Source organism: Theobroma cacao, chromosome 9, assembly GCF_000208745.1.
Source record: "Theobroma cacao cultivar B97-61/B2 chromosome 9, Criollo_cocoa_genome_V2, whole genome shotgun sequence".
Classification (NCBI taxonomy): domain Eukaryota; kingdom Viridiplantae; phylum Streptophyta; class Magnoliopsida; order Malvales; family Malvaceae; genus Theobroma; species Theobroma cacao.
This window is the reverse complement of record NC_030858.1, coordinates 35,485,640-35,504,279: the sequence shown is the minus strand read 5'-3', so window position 1 is coordinate 35,504,279 and position 18,640 is coordinate 35,485,640. Positions and strand designations below refer to the sequence as shown.

The 18,640-nt window shown below is 37.9% G+C and overlaps 5 protein-coding genes across 7 annotated transcripts; 4 read left to right on the top strand and 1 right to left on the bottom strand.

Moving 5' to 3' along the window:
• LOC18590519 (anthranilate synthase alpha subunit 2, chloroplastic) lies at window positions 280-4,781 on the top strand. Its single transcript, XM_018127524.1, has 12 exons — window positions 280-607; window positions 969-1,153; window positions 1,231-1,420; window positions 1,756-1,907; window positions 2,319-2,434; window positions 2,533-2,779; window positions 2,860-2,916; window positions 3,141-3,293; window positions 3,566-3,646; window positions 3,793-3,879; window positions 4,088-4,675; window positions 4,754-4,781. The coding sequence occupies exons 1-11, from the start codon at window positions 409-411 to the stop codon at window positions 4,409-4,411; spliced, it is 1,791 nt and encodes a 596-aa protein (XP_017983013.1). The 5' UTR covers window positions 280-408; the 3' UTR covers window positions 4,412-4,675; window positions 4,754-4,781.
• On the top strand, window positions 4,885-7,722 carry LOC18590517 (probable NAD(P)H dehydrogenase (quinone) FQR1-like 3). Of its 2 annotated transcripts, none has more exons than XM_007016067.2 (5): window positions 4,885-5,189; window positions 6,054-6,152; window positions 6,288-6,381; window positions 6,473-6,738; window positions 6,955-7,722. In XM_007016067.2, the coding sequence occupies exons 1-5, from the start codon at window positions 5,035-5,037 to the stop codon at window positions 7,193-7,195; spliced, it is 855 nt and encodes a 284-aa protein (XP_007016129.2). In that variant the 5' UTR covers window positions 4,885-5,034; the 3' UTR covers window positions 7,196-7,722. The 2 variants fall into 2 exon arrangements, with proteins under 2 accessions (XP_007016129.2, XP_017983015.1); XM_018127526.1 differs by having other exon boundaries at window positions 6,288-6,395; window positions 6,454-6,738.
• On the top strand, window positions 7,887-8,604 carry LOC18590516 (pleckstrin homology domain-containing protein 1). The gene has a single exon (XM_007016066.2). The coding sequence runs from the start codon at window positions 8,019-8,021 to the stop codon at window positions 8,454-8,456; it is 438 nt and encodes a 145-aa protein (XP_007016128.1). The 5' UTR covers window positions 7,887-8,018; the 3' UTR covers window positions 8,457-8,604.
• LOC18590515 (probable LRR receptor-like serine/threonine-protein kinase At3g47570) lies at window positions 8,584-12,190 on the bottom strand. Of its 2 annotated transcripts, none has more exons than XM_018127523.1 (2): window positions 9,342-12,190; window positions 8,584-9,134 (listed from the first exon to the last, which is right to left on the bottom strand). In XM_018127523.1, exons 1-2 carry the CDS (start codon window positions 12,100-12,102, stop codon window positions 8,725-8,727), a joined length of 3,171 nt encoding a protein of 1,056 aa, XP_017983012.1. In that variant the 5' UTR covers window positions 12,103-12,190; the 3' UTR covers window positions 8,584-8,724. The 2 variants fall into 2 exon arrangements, with proteins under 2 accessions (XP_017983012.1, XP_007016127.2); XM_007016065.2 differs by having other exon boundaries at window positions 8,584-9,131.
• Window positions 14,103-16,063, top strand: LOC18590514 (UDP-glycosyltransferase 71K1). The gene has a single exon (XM_018126607.1). It carries the CDS (start codon window positions 14,448-14,450, stop codon window positions 15,873-15,875), a length of 1,428 nt encoding a protein of 475 aa, XP_017982096.1. The 5' UTR covers window positions 14,103-14,447; the 3' UTR covers window positions 15,876-16,063.

Here is an 18,640-nt window from a genome sequence, read left to right as displayed (position 1 = left end):
ATGGCTAGAATACAAATAATGATGATATTTTTTTGATAAATCGTGTAGGGAATGATGTTAACATTTCTAATAGTCTTTTTCATATATAATAATAATTCCAACTAATTTATTGAATAAATATTATAATTTTCAATCGTATAACTATTCCTACCTAGCTGGCTATTTTATCCAAGAAAATATCTTCAAATGAGAGTCAATTCAAGCCCAATTATTGGCTGAAAAAATTTCTAAGCCCAACTAAACCCGACCCGAGCTCAACAAAACAGTGTACTTGTGACTTGTCATTTCAAAACCAACGAACCGACACACTCTCTCTGTTACAATTCCCTCGTTTGAGTGCTTGTCTTCTTTTTAAAAGAAATGGAAAACGTTTAGCACCGCAGTTTCTTGTGTCGAACCACAAGTGCTATGGCCACCACCACTGAAACCCTAGCCGCCGTTACTCCCCGTCAGCTTCCATCGACTCCACTCTGTCCCTCTACAACCGTCTCCGTTAACTTCAACGCCAGATTGTCCGGCTACCGTTCCAGGTCCCTTTTACTTCTCAGCTCCACTTCCCGCATCCGTACACTCAAATGCTCTGCTCTTTCATCACCTTCTTCGTTAGGTACTCTCACTCTCACTACGATCTCAAGGAAGAAAATGTCTTTTATTGATTTTAGAGTGCTTTGTTGGATTCCCCGGAAATTGTAGTAGAAAAAGATGTCGCTTTCCTTCTAATTTTGATTAACATTTAATAATTTTAAAGCGGCTAAGGGGTTAATTTATGTTGTGATTTACTCTCAAGGCAATACAAGGCAAGAGGACAGGGAATTTTAATTAAAAAGAAAAATTCTACCTTTGTTTCTTAAAGAGGAAATTACTCGGTTAAATCTAATTAAATCAATTAAAATATTGAATGTTTTAGTTTCTTATTTTCTTCAGAAAACGTATTTTTATTTGTTTATGTGGGTTTCAATTGTTACCAGTTGACCAGTCGGTGAAATTTCGAGAAGCTTCGAAGAATGGGAATTTGGTTCCTCTTTTCCGATGTATATTCTCGGATCACTTAACGCCGGTGATAGCATATCGATGTTTGGTTAAGGAAGATGATAGGGATGCTCCAAGCTTTTTGTTTGAGTCGGTTGAGCCTGGTTGGCAGACTTCCAGTATCGTAAGTTCCTTCTTTGTGTGCGTTTTATATGTTTATAGTGTGGTTAAGTAATGTTTTTATTTTTTTGGGTTAATTAGGGAAGGTATAGTGTGGTTGGAGCTCAGCCAAGCATTGAAATTGTGGCAAAAGGAAATATGGTTACAATTTTGAACCATGAGGAGGGGTGTAGGACAGAGGAGATTGTGGAGGATCCAATGATTGTCCCACGGAGAATTATGGAGGGATGGGAGCCGCAACGTATTGATGAGCTTCCTGAAGTTTTTTGTGGTGAGTGACATGGACTAACGGCTTTGCCCTCATCTTCATGATACCCCTTTGTGGATTTTTGGTTAAAGGTTATATCATCAACTTTATAGTTTATTCCGATCTTGTCCTTTTTTTTTTTTTAAATTCTGTTTCTATAGGAACTAGTCTGGCAAAACTTTGTTCATACTCTGGAGTTGTGCTACAATTGAGTTGCACATCTCTGTGCTGATATTGGACTTTTTCCTTTGTTTTGAACAACATTTCTGCAAAAATTAAGCAGTCAAGTGGTAGGTTTTTTTTTTTTTTAAATTTTTAAGACACTAAATTAAGGTGTAATATACAATGTCCTTGTTCAGGTGGCTGGGTTGGTTATTTCTCTTATGACACGGTGCGCTATGTAGAGAAGAAGAAGTTGCCGTTCTCTAGTGCTCCCCTGGATGACAGAAACCTTCCTGATGTTCATCTAGGCCTCTACGGTGATGTGATTGTATTTGACCATGTTGAGAAGGTATTTTACATTTGGCCTATAGGCTATAACTATTTCTTTTTTGGGGGCATCTCCCTCTTTTTTGCTTACAAGGTTGAATATTTGTATCTTTAAGTGTCAGCTCTTATTTCTTTTGGGTGTTTCTCAAATTTAAGTGGAGAAATCTTGTACCACTTAGTAAAGCTTCTATCGAAACCAAAAAGCTGTTTCAAAGGCCATCATAGTGATGCCAAGATTGATGTACATTACACATCTTTTTGTTGTTGATTAAATGTACATCATACAACTTGACGAGGTTTTCTTTTGTACTAATTTTTTGCAATTTTTTTGGCTTGTGTTTCTAGGTCTAGATTTTAAATTTTTTTGGTTGGACTTTATGGCTGCTTTAGAGAATATAATTTTCCCTTTTATTGTTAACGTTTTTTACCTCAGAAAGCATTTGTGATTCATTGGGTGCGATTAGATCAATATTCTTCGGTGGATGAGGCCTATAATGATGGCATGAAACGGTTGGAAAGTTTAGTATCTAGAGTGCATGATATTGATCCGTGAGTGATTGTTTTCTTAATGATTCCACACCTTTCGTTTAACATCTTTTTCTTCCTACAGTGAGTTTTAGTTTTTCTGACTAAATTATCAATTTCAGCCCAAAGCTGCCTGCAGGTGCAATAAAGTTGTATACTCGTCTTTTTGGCCCTAAGTTGGAGATCTCAAGCATGACAAGTGAGGCGTACAAGGAAGCTGTGTTGCAGGCTAAAGAGCATATTCTGGCTGGTGATATTTTCCAGATTGTATTAAGTCAGCGTTTTGAACGGAGAACATTTGCTGACCCATTTGAAATATACAGAGCACTGAGAATTGTTAATCCGAGCCCATACATGACGTATTTGCAGGTTTTGCCTCCTTATCTTGGTTGTGAAATGCTTGCTTAGTGTTGAAATTCTAAACTTGTATACACTTTTCTTCTGATCAGGCTAGAGGGTGCATACTTGTTGCTTCTAGTCCGGAAATTCTTACACGTGTGAAGAAGGTAATTGTTACACTAATCCAAAGAATGATTAGATTGGAGTATTTTGATGCATATTATGTTTAAATTATAATTTCTTCCTATCTTCTTGTTTTCTGCCAGATTATGAGTACTACTGAGATTCTCCATTCCCTTGCCCCTTCTTTCCCACTTGTCAAACATGTTATCACGTTGAATTGCTGTAACTGACATTAATTAGCAATTTTGTCCTTACACTTTGTTGACAGGGAAAGGTTACTAATCGACCCCTTGCTGGGACCATTAGAAGAGGGAAGACACCTAAGGAAGATTTAATGTTGGAAAAAGAACTTTTGGCCGATGAAAAGGAGTGTGCAGAGCACATCATGCTAGTTGACTTGGGAAGGAATGATGTTGGAAAGGTTTATTTTTCTTTTATTGACCTCTGTTAATTTTCTTTCAGTTTGTGCAGAATGTCTAATGGATGGTTTACTTGTGCCATGCTGGTCATTCGCTCGTGCAATCGCATTGGCAAATATACAATATCACTGCTTTTTTAAGATTGTGAATAATTGCATGGAGACAATCATGTTGACAATCATGTTGACAATGCACTCTGTTGGATCTCTGATGATATTCTCTACTCATGTACATTTGGCTGTGAATCTGTACTTAAAATGGGTTGTTCATGCAGGTTTCTAAGCCGGGATCTGTTAAGGTTGAAAAGCTGATGAATATTGAACGATATTCCCATGTTATGCACATCAGCTCAACGGTATGCTCCCCTTTGTAGACATTATGTGTAGCTCTGATGGAGGGAGATGTAAGCTTTAAGCTTATATGCTTCCATTATTTAAGCTGCTATCTGATGCTTGCTTTTGATCTTCTTCATGATGAGAAAGTTGTACTTGAAATCTGCAGGTCACGGGGGAGTTACTCGACGATTTAAGTAGCTGGGATGCTTTGCGTGCAGCACTGCCTGTTGGAACTGTTAGTGGAGCACCAAAGGTCTTTCTTGTCACCATCTCTAGTAACGGTTTTCCTTTTACTGGTTTATCATAGTTTTGAAATTTAACAAACAAAGTCCGCAAAATATGAAACTCTAACCTGTGGATTTCTTCTAATTCTACCAGAATGATCAAATACTCTTGCTTCCGGCTAGTATATAGGGTTGACTTTTTTGTGGTTTCTGATTTTCCATAATGCTGCAATACAGGTGAAAGCAATGGAGTTGATTGATCGGCTAGAAGCCACTAGGCGGGGACCATATAGCGGTGGGTTTGGAGGCATTTCATTTTCTGGTGATATGGATGTTGCCCTTGCACTAAGAACCATCGTTTTCCCATCTACCACTCGTTTTGACACCATGTATTCATACAAGGATGTCAACAAGCGTCGAGAATGGGTTGCTCACCTCCAAGCAGGTGCAGGAATTGTGGCTGACAGTGTCCCTGCTGATGAACAGAGAGAGTGTGAGAACAAAGCTGCTGCTCTTGCCCGTGCCATCGATCTTGCAGAGTCTTCATTTGTTGAGAAATAAGTAATCTCTTGTCCATACGTTGCTACTAAAATGAAGCACTCAGGCAGGCAACCCATGGTCGCTGGTTTTTTTAAACAGAGAAGAATGTGGATCTCCTTGTTCTTTCGTATTTGTGAAATGCGCGAATAGATGAGAACCCTTTTTTCTTATTCCATTTTTACCCCCAAAGAGACTTGATTTGGAGTTCTTTTTCAATGATTCGGATGTGAAAGAAAAAACAGCTTGTTCTCATCTCGTTGGCCAGTCGAGTTCTGGATATATATACATATACATACATATACATATACATACATATATGTATATGTATATGTATATATATATGTATATGTATATATGTATTTATATATTACCGAAGGGCTCTTACCCCTCACACGATCTCCCTCGCCAGTTATTTCTGTTACTTGTGTGGATCATACATCATCATGAATATTGAGATATGATGCCTACGTCTGAGTTTTATTTTATAGGCTTCGAATAAAATTTACAAAAATGTTTCAAATTGAATAATCTTCATCGCAATCACATGGGACCTGGCAGCATTTGGCAGAGTGTTAGAGAAAGAACAATTCAAGGCTATGACAAATGCCCAATATTTTAAGATAAGGTAAAGCAACGGTTAACACATGATTTGCCACGTGAAAAAGCGTTTATCTGATTACAGTTACGTTTTCTTTGAAGACAAACCAAAACCCCAAAAGCATCATTTATCTGTTTCTCCTGGCTCACGCCATTCTTTCTTTCTTCTACGTTTCTGTAATAAGGTCTCCTTCAACATAAGGTAACTTGTCTCAACTTCTTTCCTCCTTTATTCGATTTTATCTGTCTTTCTATATAGATGCAAAAGAGATTCTGCTCAGGGAAGGTGCTATGAAGGGCTTGCAACAGTTTCTGGGTGTCTCTGGATTATCTATGCATCAATTGGATTGTCATCTTTCTCTATAGTTGACTCCCATCTACTGAAATGTTCTCTACTTTCTGCTGACTTAGGCATTTGTTGGATAAAATATTATGATGATGATGATGATGATACAGCTTTCCTGTTGCTATAGATTTTCCAGTGTACTCTACCTTGAATCACTTTAAGGATGCTGTTTGGTCTTTTTAGTCAAATAGCCATGGATATAGCTTACCTGTATTTGTGATGCATCTGTTTTCTGTCTAGGTGGTTGCAAAATCTACCTATTGCTTTGGAGTTGGATGGTTTAGTTATTGATTTAGGAGAAGAATATCCCAGGTGTTTCATACATTGGTTGTGGTTTTGTTATTTGTTTTTCACTATTTACCTTTTGCTTTTTATTAATATCTTATGTTTTGCTCTTTGCAAAAGTATCAACCAAACGAAGCTTTAATTCTTAGTATGCCTGACTTGGAATTGTGGGATCTGCCTGATTCTCTTTAACTTTGTTTCACTGCATTTGTTGTTATCAACATACCTTTTTTGTTATTTATGGATACAAAGTTAAAAACTATGGGTTTTCATGATAAGTTGTGTGTGGAAAAGAAAGTTTTACAAATTCCAAGTAATCTTTAATAATTTCAAGTCTTGATCAAAATTTTAATTTTAAATTAAAATTAAGGAACTAAGGACTTTCACAGCTTCTAAATGATGTAAGAAGTATCATGTAGTTTGCTTCCTATCCAGGCGAGTGATTGAAATTAGCATACAGCATAAGCAGTTGGTGAATCGAGATCAAATGTCCAGCCCAGTCGCAGCCATGGCTACAACTAAGTTGTATATAGTGTGAGTATCGATTTCTCAACCAATGTGCAAGAACAATACACATCTTTAGTGCTTGAAATTGGCTGTAACTTTCTCCTATATTTTCCCGTCCCTGAATTATAACCTTGGATGTTAATTCTTTTCTGCCTTGGATAGGTATTATTCGTTATATGGTCATGTCGAGACAATGGCAAGGGAAGTGCAACGGGGGGCTAATGCAGTTCAAGGTGTTGAAGCAACACTTTGGCAGGTAGTTTTATTACGGTATGAATCCCTAATTATCCCTTAAAGAAAGAAAGGCCTTGTAATGTTATGAAGTTAGACTTGGTTGTATTCAACAGGTTCCTGAGACACTATCCAGTGTAATACTGCAAAAGATGAAGGCACCTGGTAAAGCAAATGATGTACCGGAGATTAGGCCAGAACAGCTTATCGATGCTGATGGTTTTCTCTTTGGATTTCCTTCTCGTTTTGGTGTGATGGCAGCTCAGTTTAAGGCCTTCTTTGATGCTTCTCATGAGCTGTGGGAATGCCAAGCACTTGCCGGCAAGCCTGCTGGTATCTTCTGGAGTACTGGTTTCCATGGGGGAGGCCAGGAGCTTACTGCGTAAGCTCCTTCTTATCCACTTTATAATATGTTCTCAGAGCTATATGAGTTCATACTATAAAAACTTGTAGGAAGATTTTCCAAGCTCTTGGTAGCAAAATACCTTTCTGAAAGCAACTTGAACTGTTTTGCTTGATCGAATTTGGAGGATAAATTCCATATCTGCATAATTGTGTTTATGACTGTTTTTTTTTCTTTGTTCTTCTTGATTTGCAGATTAACTGCCGTAACACAGTTAGCACATCATGGTATGATATTTGTCCCCCTTGGATACACTTTCGGCAGTGGCATGTTTGAGATGAATGAGGTAAAGGGTGGCTCCTCTTACGGTGCTGGCACTTACGCAGCCGATGGATCCCGTGAACCCACCGAGCTAGAGCTCCAACAGGCCTTTCACCAAGGTAAATATGTTGCGGAAATAACCAAGAAACTCAAGAACAAGCCCCTCTCAGCGTAAAACACAGCTCCAAGAAGCTGTACTATAGAATCTGACAATGCGAAAGTCAACTTGAAAGGTTATCTCCACAGCACCAAACAAACAAAGACAAATAAACTTTGATATGGTCATTGGCAAAGAGGAGGATGGATCTTTTGCAACTTGATTAACTATGATTCTCTCACTGTGCTCTGGCCCCTTGTCAGCTTGCATTCTATTATTTATCCAGCATCGAGTTATCTTCTGGTTTGATTGTTTCAATGCTCTTCTTCTGTTTGGGTTCAATTTGTCGCTTTGCAATCCTGCCAAGAAGCTGCCATACCTGCTGCCTGCAATGTAAGAGTACCAAGCCTCATCAAGTTTTCTGATCAATCCTTCACTTTGCCATCTCTCAGCCTGAAACATGTCTGCCATGAGCATCTTTCTGCTATGTTTAATAAATTATCCTAGAAATTGAACTAGTGGGTGGAATGCAATGGTGTATCTAATCTTCAATCGATGTTCCGTACGACAAACTTCGAGATATTATTCCTTTTGCTTGTACTTTATTATTGGCTCAACTATTAATTAGCTTCTCCTACTATGAATTACTAACATCCTTAATTATTTATTCTCAAAACACAAATATTCTTGTTATATAGACATAAAGATACGTCTTTCCGAAATTTCAGACATAGGGATCAACATTTTTGAAATTTTGTTATTCACTGATCCAACGACGTCGTTTTAGGGGAAGCCACAGGAATCTCCAACTCCAGTCAAAACGGCCTAAGGACTTCGCAGTACAAATACAAATTAATCAGTTACTTTCCCAAACGCCGTCTCTCTCTCTCTCTAAAACGAAATGGAGAATCTATGGCGAGCGGCAACGGGTCAGGACCCCAATCCGGACGACTACAGAGGCGTTGAGTTCTGGACCGACCCCGAACGAGCAGGTTGGCTTACTAAGCAAGGGGATTACATCAAGACCTGGCGCCGCCGCTGGTTTGTGCTGAAGCAAGGCAAGCTGTTATGGTTCAAGGATCCGGCTTCCGTCACCCGCGGCTCCATTCCACGTGGCGTGGTATCGGTGGGCGGTTGTCTTACAGTCAAGGGAGCTGAGGATGTCGTGAACAAGGCCTTCGCTTTCGAGCTCTCCACTCGAGATTCCACCATGTATTTTGTTGCGGATACGGAGAAAGAGAAAGAGGATTGGATCAATTCGATCGGGCGGTCCATCGTCCAACACTCGCGGTCCGTTACTGATTCCGAGGTCGTCGATTACGATAGCAAGAGCCGGTGATTTTTGCTGAATTTTCTTTTAATTCTAATATTTCGTTTTTTGTAATATAAATTTAGATTTTGTATAAATAAAAATCAAATAGTAGCGCTTGCTATAATCTTGTTGTCTTTTTATCTCAATATAATAATAACATTTGAATTTCCCAATTTGATTGCAATTTGGGCTTAGTAAATTTTATTGCAAATAGGTAAGATAAGCCTAAATTGTTTGACACGCATGTCATGATTTTGGGTAGAAGAAAGAACTGAACTCCAGTCTAGAGATGTGCTTAGCTTTGTGTCCGAATTCGGGCCCCAAGGAATTTGTCCCTGATGAAATGCAATTCCTTAGCCGCATCGACGATGTCCATGCGATCTTTGGGTGATTCAACAGAACAAGCAATTCCAACTCTCAGGATGGAAATCAGGCACTCTTTCATTTTGGTTTCTCGCTTGTGTGCTCTGCTTGGGTTTCTGCTGCTACTTGCATTCTCTTCTTCGTTATCCCCAGCTAGAAGTAATGGATCCACACTTCCATGTAATTGATCGGGCGATGCCAGCTTTGCGAAATGGTGCAGTGTTAGACCATCTTTGAACATGTCATCGGTGGGTCTCTTGCTTGTGTACATTTCCAGCAGGAGGATTCCAAAGCTGTACATGTCGCCGCTTGTTGTCGCCTCTGTTCCAATGCCATACTCTGCTAAAAATAGGAATTATTACCAGCTTAAATTTTGCCAAGAATTACAGTTCTAAGATGAAGAGCATTAATAATCCAGCTTCTATTCCAGTTAAGCTAAGGGTTGTCATTAATAGGAAAGAAAAAAAGAAAACTGCAGTGATAGCCACTGCTAAGACCCAGAGATGATTGGAAAGGAAAATATGCATTTAAAGAAGTATATAAATTTACCTGGCGCAGCATAACCAACAGTTCCCTTTAGATCGAGAGTGCTGGTAGAATATCCGGAAAATTTGTTCGTGGATTTTGGAAAAAACCTGGCTAATCCAAAATCTCCTAAGTGGGCGACCATGTCATGGTCAAGAAGAATGTTGCTTGGCTTCAAATCACAGTGAAATACCGGAACCTGGCAGTGATGATGGAGGTAATCAAGTGCACAGGCCACATCTATGGCGATGTTTAATCTTTGCAAAAAGTTCAAGATCTTTGGCTCTCTATGTGCGAGGGAGTCTGCTTCAGTTGGCGGATGCAGCCATCCTTCCAGGCTTCCATTTGGCATGAACTCATAGACAAGGGCTTTGAAAGCATTGCCTTGAAAATCAACGCTCGAACAAGCAGATATTATCTTGACAAGATTACGGTGCTTAAGATGACCCAGTGTTTTACATTCTGCAATGAAACTCTTGGAAGCTCTTGTTTCTTGGAGGTTCATCACTTTCACCGCGATAACTTTTTGCTCTTGGTTCTGATTAAACATTCCTCGATACACGGACCCAAAACTTCCTTGGCCAATCAAGTTGGCTGGAGAGAATCGGTTAGTAGCTTTGAGGAGTTGCTGATAAGAAATCCTTGGAATGGAAGTTCTCAGGGGGAATACAGATGAAGGCTCTGACAATACTTCTCTATTATTCCTCAGCCAGTAGAAAAGTAAAGAAAATGACAAGGAAAGAAATCCAAGAACCCCACAAACTATCAAGATTATTTTGAGTGAATGAGAAGTTCTCGATTTCTTCTGCTCATTGAAGTGGCACAATGGCAAATGCAGTTCAGCAATACCCCCACAAAGCTTATCATTCCCGATCAATGAAGTCGATGTTGCGTTACTGAACACTCCTTTTGATGGTACTTTCCCCTCGAAATGATTATAAGACAAGTTTAAGTACTTCAAGTAGGACAAGTTTTCAAGATATTCGGGAATTTGTCCGGAAAAGTTGTTGTGGGAGAGATCTAGCAGTGCAATGCTCCTCAAAGAACTCAGAGAGTCGGGGATACTCCCATAAAAATTATTATTTCCTAAATTGAGATTTTCCAAGCTTGTACAACCACCTAGGGCACTGGGAACTTGACCAGAGAGCTGGTTTCCGGATAAATCCAGGTTCAGGATATTCTTCAGGTTGCCTACTTCTGAAGGCAGGGAGCCTCTAAGGAGATTGTTGGACAATTCTAGGGAAGTTGAGAGGGTTGTTATACTAAAAATTGATGGGGGAACCACACCAGTAAGTCTATTGCCACTTAATACCATCCGCACCAAATTTTGACAATTGCCGAGCCCTGGAGGTATGCCGCCCTCTAACTCGTTGTAATATAAAGCAAGCACGTTTAGCCGCGTCAAATTTCCAAAAGAGGTTGGGATTCTCCCTGATAATTTATTTTCACCCAAGGTGAGACCTTGCAAATTCTTAAGCTTACCAATGGCATGAGGCATGGGGCCAGTCAGTCGATTTTCCTCCAAACCTATTGAAATTATATTTACAAGATTTGCTATCCCTGAAGGAATGGTGCCGGTTACTCGATTAGTACCTAAATGGATTACAGTAATCATGGTTGAAAGGTTGGTTAGAGAATTTGGCAGCATCCCTCCAAATTGATTATCAGCTAAACTAAGTGTATCCAGATTGCTACAGTTAGTTAAGGATGTTACAAAATCTAGATCACCAACTAACCCACTACCTAAATTATTACTTTCCATATTTACCCATGTCATATTTATGCGGCTAAAATCAATTGATACTTTACCTGTGAAAAAGTTATCGGAAACGTCGAGCTCCTCAAGCTTTGAAGCATTGGATAATGACTCCGGTAGAGTCCCAGAGAAATTATTAATCCCAATATAAATTTTTTTAACGTTTACAAGTGTGAAGCCTAAGTCGTCAGGGAGGCTCCCATGGAACTGATTACTTGGTAGACTAAACATCTCTATGGAAGAGATGTTATAAATTGGAGGAGGAAGTAAGCCAAAGAAATTATTCTGGTCCAGTGTAAGATTAACTAACCTTTGTAGCTGGCCCAACGTATCAGGAAGTCTCCCTTGCAAACGGTTCACGCCTACATTAAGAAGACGTAGACTTGAAAGGTTCCCTAATGAAACTGGCAGTTGCCCAGTTAGGAAGTTGGTGTCAATTCCTAGTTTCTCCAGCTTCAATAAATTGCCAAACTCTGCCGGGATATTCCCGACAAGGCTGTTCTGTCCGGCGACAAGATGAACGAGTTTAGAGCAACGGGACAAATTGGCAGGTAATGTTCCCCCAAAGGAATTATTTCTCAACATTAAAATTTTAAGCCTGGACAGACGACCAATTTCAGGAGGAATTCCACCAGACAAGAGGTTGTGTCGAAGGTCGATGAACCTAAGAAAGCTGAGATTCCCTATATAGGGTGACAAGGAGCCTCTCAAATTTTGGTTCTTTAAGTCCAATTGGGTGACCCTTTGATTCTTACGACCACATGTTACGCCCCTCCATCGGCACAAGGACACAGAGTTGTTCCATGAGCTTGTGACTCCAAGCGGGTCATGAATTTGAGACTTAATCGCTAGTAAGGCCTGGCGATCTCTCTCATATTCTCTGAAACTGGTTATTGTGATTCCGTTGGTCGAGCTTGGAAAACTACCGGCTAGCAACAAACATATCCACCATTGTAGAATTGCCACTCTGCTGAATGAGAAAAGAGTGCTTCCAATCCGCATGCTGACGGGCAAGCAAGATACTGCCATGTCCCGAACCAGAAACGCTATAATTGTTATCGAACTGCACCACAAGAAAAGGCTGGTGGGGACTAATTCCTTGAATTTTTGTGGCTTGATCGAGTAAACAAAGGTGCTCAATTCCTCCTCTTCACTTGGCACATTTTATAGTATAAAGTTTAGCCATAGTCGGGACCACCTGCAACAGTCGGGACCACCTGCAACGTATTTTCTGTTTATCAATAAAATAATCAGACAGAGTATTCAAAGTCTTCAAATATAGCCAATTAGCCACTGGTATGAACAGGAGCAGCGACGGTGAAATCTTCAGAATTGCTCAAAAGTTGTCAAAGAGCAAACGTGTCTTAGATATTATCAATGGACCAATTGTTTCAAAAGTGGAAATACTGTTAATGGACTTGAAGATCTAATTGTCATATCTGCTTCCATGTTTAGGTGAAACAACTGGTTGCTTTCTGGGGTTTTTAGTAACTTCTGTGCTCGGAAAGTTATCGGAGCCTAGCAAAACATAAAATTCTATGTACATATAACAAACAGGAATTATAAATAATCATGAAAGTGTTGACATTTTCACATAAACGCATTGATACCTTAGTCTTCCAATATAGAACGTTGTATTAAATTCTAGGAGGAGCATGCTGGCTATGCACTAACCAACCTCTGATAATTAATTTTAGCGGAATGCCTAAGTGTGCCAACTCCAACTAGGAAACAACGACCGCTAAGTTTAGTTTTGTGACGTATTGACTTGTAAATTGTGTTGGTCATGGCGGTGCAAGAAGGTCACAAGGCCTCCCCGTGTCCCATGGGTTAACCCAGTCCAAGTAAACCCCCTCCAAGAGTCATCCGGTCAATCACCAGCTTCCATGAAACGTTAATTAGTGCAACTTGTCTGCCACTTCAGTAACAGTTTTTATCAACTAAGATTGATAATTGAGTAAAGTTGAGTTTCATCGATGTCTTTACTATTTATTTATTTATTAAGGTAAGTATTTATTAAATCGAACTGAAAATGTTAATAAATGGGATTGATAAGTAATCAATTTCTTTTTTCGGTTGTCTTAAAATTATATAAATTTTATATATATTTACTTTTTTTTTTGAACATTGATAACTCTTTTCTTTGATGCTTAATTAATGAATTTTTCCATATCTCATGATGACAAGCATTAATAAAGTTGATGTTATCATTACTTAGTTAATAATTTCTCCATAGTTTGACTTGACCAAGAGTGTGGTAGGCTTTCTAAACTTGTTTAAAAGGAATCCAATGAGTCTGGGATTCATGCAATTCCGGTTAGTGATGTGAATGAAAAGATTTATATTTGATGCATTGATAATATATATACGTTTTATACACGATTAGATCATTATAAAATTTCACTTCATTAATAAGTAAAAATAAAAAATTTTAAGATTTTGAAAATAAATATTAATTTTTTTTAATTTTTAATAAATAAAAATGAAAAAGACTGTTTTCATCTTTGGCTTAGAAGTTAAAGGGAAAAAAAAATGAAAATCACTTTTTTATAAATTTTTTTCCAAATGGAGATAAAAAGATTTTTTTTGAAAAAAAAAATTAACAACATTGTAAATTTCAAATTTGTTAATGTACCCAAAAATAATTTTAACACTTGATTCGCATTTTTTTTTAATTTTCTCTTCTCTAATTTTTTATTAACTTGAGAGGATATAATAAATTTTGGTTGTAGGGATAGCTAATGGCAATTATTCAAAATATATTTTTTCTTTTTTTTTCTCTCTCTATTACCAATCATGAGTTACATGTGTTTTTCACCGAAATATTTAAGAAGGTTATTATTAAGGTTGTCATGATTTTTAATTAATTAAGATTGTCATTAAAGATAGGAAATAATATATTGACTCGAAAGCTCCAAAATTCCACCTAAACCACATTAATGTACCTGAAGAAAAAAAATGCTACCACATTTTATTTTCATTTTCCATTCTTTTATTTTTTTTAATCTTGTTTGTGAGTGGAAATTTAGCAAGAAAAAACACCAAAGAAAAGATTTTTCCGATGTGCGTGGGGCATACTCTACTCAAATCACCACAACTTAAAACAAGAAGCTTAGAATACAACCATAGTCACAAATTCAAGCAAATATCTTCAGCCAGTTGGACAGCAATTGGGTTCTATTATCCTTTCCTCCACAGGTTAGTCGTTATAGCCTCGACTCTGCTCATTCGCCCATTTCACTTTCATTTGAGTTGTTGGATCGTTCTGGAAGCACTGCCTTGGTTGGTCTGGTCTCTTCCAGGGTATATTACAACGTTAAGGACGTATTAAATAGGACTACGGGAGGAGAAAGAAAGATCAAACAAGCTGAGAGATGAAGAAAATAGAGCTCATATTCATTCCAATACCAGGAACCGGCCACTGGGCCTCAACTATTGAATTTGCGAAGCGCCTGATCCATCACGATGATCGAATTTGGATTACTATTCTTTCGATGACGTGGTTTTCACCTGCTTTCGTGGATGCATACACCAAATCGCTTGATGCTTCGCGACCTGATCGAATCCAACTCATTGACCTCCCTCAACTAGATCCTCCTTCCTTAGATCTTTTGATGTCACTAGAAGGCTACATCTATGCATTCATTGAGAGCTACATCCCTGCTGCCAGAAATGCTGTCAGAAATATTGTGTCACTGGAATCTAGCTCCGGTTCTGGCCGAGTCGCAGGATTAGTTCTTGATTTCTTTTGTGCGCCCATGATTGATATTGCAACTGAATTGGGTCTTCCTTCTTATATATACTATGCCTCAAATGCAGCGTCCCTGGGTCTCATGCTGTACCTACCAACCCGACATAGCCAGAACAGCTCAGGATTTGAAATCACGGATCCTGAACAGTTGATCCCAGGATTTGTCAATCCTGTTCCTCTTTGTCTTCTGCCTTCACCGTTGTTTAACAAGGATGGAGGTTACACGACATTTATCAAGGTTGCTGAAAGGTTGAAGGATGCCAAAGGTATCATGGTAAATACGTTTGAAGGCATTGAGCCTAGTGCCCTTAACTATTTTCTCAATGGCCCAAACCCTCCAATTTATCCCGTTGGACCAGTGATTGACCTCAATGCTCTGCCTCACCCTAAGTTGGACCTGGATCAACGCAACAAGGTCATGACGTGGCTTGATGATCAGCCTCAATCATCAGTGATATTTCTTTGCTTTGGAAGCATGGGAAGCTTTGGAGCACCCCAACTCAAAGAAATAGCACTGGGGCTAGAGCAGAGTGGATACAGATTCTTATGGTCCTTGCGTTTTTCATCACCACTACAAAGTGATGCCGCACTAACTGACAAGAATACTGAGGAGACGTTACCAGAAGGATTCCTGGAGAGGATCCAAGGTAGAGGGATGATATGTGGGTGGGCGCCGCAGGTGGAGGTTCTTGCCAACAAGGCAATAGGGGGATTTGTATCGCATTGTGGTTGGAACTCAATCCTGGAAAGCTTGTGGTTTGGTGTGCCAATTGTAACGTGGCCTATGCATGCTGAACAACAGCTCAATGCGTATCTGATGAAGGAACTCGGATTAGCAGTAGTGATGAGGTTGGATTATAGGTTAGGTACAAGTGATCTTGTGATGGCAGATGAGGTAGAGAAAGCTGTTCGGCTGGTTATGGATGGTGGCAGTGAGGTGAGAAAGAAAGTGAAAGAAATGGCAGAGATGGCTAGGAAGTCTGTTATGAAAGATGGATCCTCGTTCATTTCAATGGGAAGATTGATAGAAGATATGATAGGCAGCAACTGACATTTTGGCTACCTATGGTTCTACTTGTATATCAGTTTATTCTCTATTGTTTAAGAAAGAAGACTTAAACTTACTTTTCTCCTGTTTATAATGCATTTTGTTGTGATCCCAATGAGCAGCTGTAGTCATTCCTGCTAATCAGCTTATTGGCTTTTATGCAAGTACAAACTAATATTCAATTCGATCTCTATGCCTTTTTATAATGTTTCTTTCATTTCACTATGTTAAACAATTAAGTTTCTAAGCATTGTTTGGTTTCCAACAAGGAGAGATTACTTCAAAAAGATATAAAGGCATGGAAAAACTTAATTTATTTAACACTAAAATTTCCTATACGGGTGAAAGAGTAAGTGTAACAAGAATATTATATGATTAAGTGAGAAAAAATATCATGGATCTCACGTTAGTTAAAAATCATAAAAATTTTGAACTTATAAGTAACGGTCTTCCTCTATCTAATTGGTATATTTTGGATTAAAAATATGAGCTTGTAACATAGTACACTTTCTTAGGATTAGAACATTTCAATAATAATATTTTGTATAATATATATAAATATTAACTTTTTAACATTAAAAATTATATAATTTGTCAATGTTGTAAAAGAATTTTAAAAAATATAAAAAAAATAAAGTTAAAGCATTCTTCTCTTACCTTTTTTTTTCTCTCTCACCAAGCATAAGTTTCATTTGCTTTTCATTGAAATATTTAAGAAGGTTGTTATTAAGGTTGTCATGTTTTTTAATTAATTAAAATTGTCATTAAGATAGGAAATAATATTGCATCCTTAATCTTATGGAAGTCCTTGTTATTATAACCATTATTTCCACCACTAATAGCTAAACTCAAAAGCTCCAAAATTCCACCTAGACCACATTAATGTAGTCAAAGAAAAAAAGAACATTTTATGCATATACAATATGATATGCTCTTCATAAAGAGGAAGAATCTACTTAATTACATTACAATAGTATAAAAAATACAGGCGTAAAAAAATTAATTTTAAGTCTATTTTTTATAGTTAATGTGCATTTGTTAAATGGTTTATATTTGATATACTGTTATTATGTAATATTTATACACTAACACTTAATAATTTTTTTTAAAAGTACACCTAACACTTAATTATAACATGTCATTTTATAATGATAAAAAAATTCAAAAAATTATTGTCACGACCCGAAACTCCCATCGAGCCCGTGACAACCGCTGCGACGTCTCGATAGGCACTCATTACCCCGAATGCCGATCGAAACCCAGCAAGGCTTAGCATCAGCTTCCGCATCTCCCTAATGAGCGACAGTTATTAAATCTCACATTTCAAAAAAATCATAAGTCATTTTCAAATCAAAACAATAAAATATTACTTTCTGGCTCACATGGGCATTTTCGTCATTTTTCTTCGAAAATACCGAAACTCGCCAAAAACATGGTGTAAAAGCTAAATATATTCATACATACTTTAAATCAAATAACTGATGAATAAAATTACTTTTACAGTGACACGTGAGTCTCCAACTGACTAAGAAGATGTAGGGCTATGAACCCTTACTTTCTAGGATGCAACTCCGAGATTAATTCTCGTCTTAATCAACTATCAACAAATTGTCATGAGCCTGAAAAATGGATAGGAAGAGGGGTGAGATTATGATTACATAATCCCAGTGAGTAGACAAACATCATCAAAATAATCTAAAGCCGAGTAATAAGAGACAGTTAAAATAATTCATCCCAACCCATATAAATAATTGAATTTCATTCAATTACTCAACATGGCTTATGCACTTTTCAAAAACTTGGCCCTTGCCAAAAATTCATTCTCGGGGATACCCCGCAGAGGCATCTTACCGAGACCGCCAAGGCTATTTATTGTCACACACACAAACACATTTCACCTCTGACAACACAGCCGTTCCTTGGCGTTAACTGAGTCTCACTCTCACGTGGTGGCCTGAACGTGAGGTGCACTCAAATCCTACCTCGGGAGTTATCCTACTCGCCTCTCTAATCGAGGTAAGCTCAATAATTGGGAACCGTGCCCCTCTAATTAGGCTAGCCCACGGAACCCCCGTCACTGCAGTGCCCACTTTATAACCCACAAACCAATAAAATCACAATAGTATGACATGGCTCACTTAACACATTCAAGGCAAATCAAAGCAGTTCACAAATTCTTTAAATCATAAAAATAACCAGTCATACCCACATTTATCATAAGCCATTTAATGTAAAATCATGGATAAACAACACAATCATAGTATAGGTCTCCAATTACTCTATTTTTAAAATCATTATTAAATTTTCAAAAATTTTATAAAATTATTTTATAAAATCCTATTTTCCCATAAAACACAATAATTTTCCAATTAAACCATTTTTTCATAAAATCACACAATTAAATAAATCTACTCTAGATAATTAAGACGATAGTAAGTTTACTCACAGTTCTAGGAGTCGATATACTCCTATTTTCAGTCTACGGGTATAGTTCTTTACCCATATCTAATGGCTCACCACCTAGCCATAATTCATGGCACATATTTTAATTAAATTGTATCTAACAGTCATAAGCTATTTCAAGCTCGATATATATGCATGATATGAAATGAAAAATGCACAGGTAGCCATCTAGACCCGGTATTGACCTAAGTCGATTTTTCATCCAATAAATTGGCCAATGCGTCCAATTTCATTCCAACTTGCTCCATTTCTTTTCCAATCCCTCAATTCACCAAGCACAACTAATTAACACACAATTAGGCAAA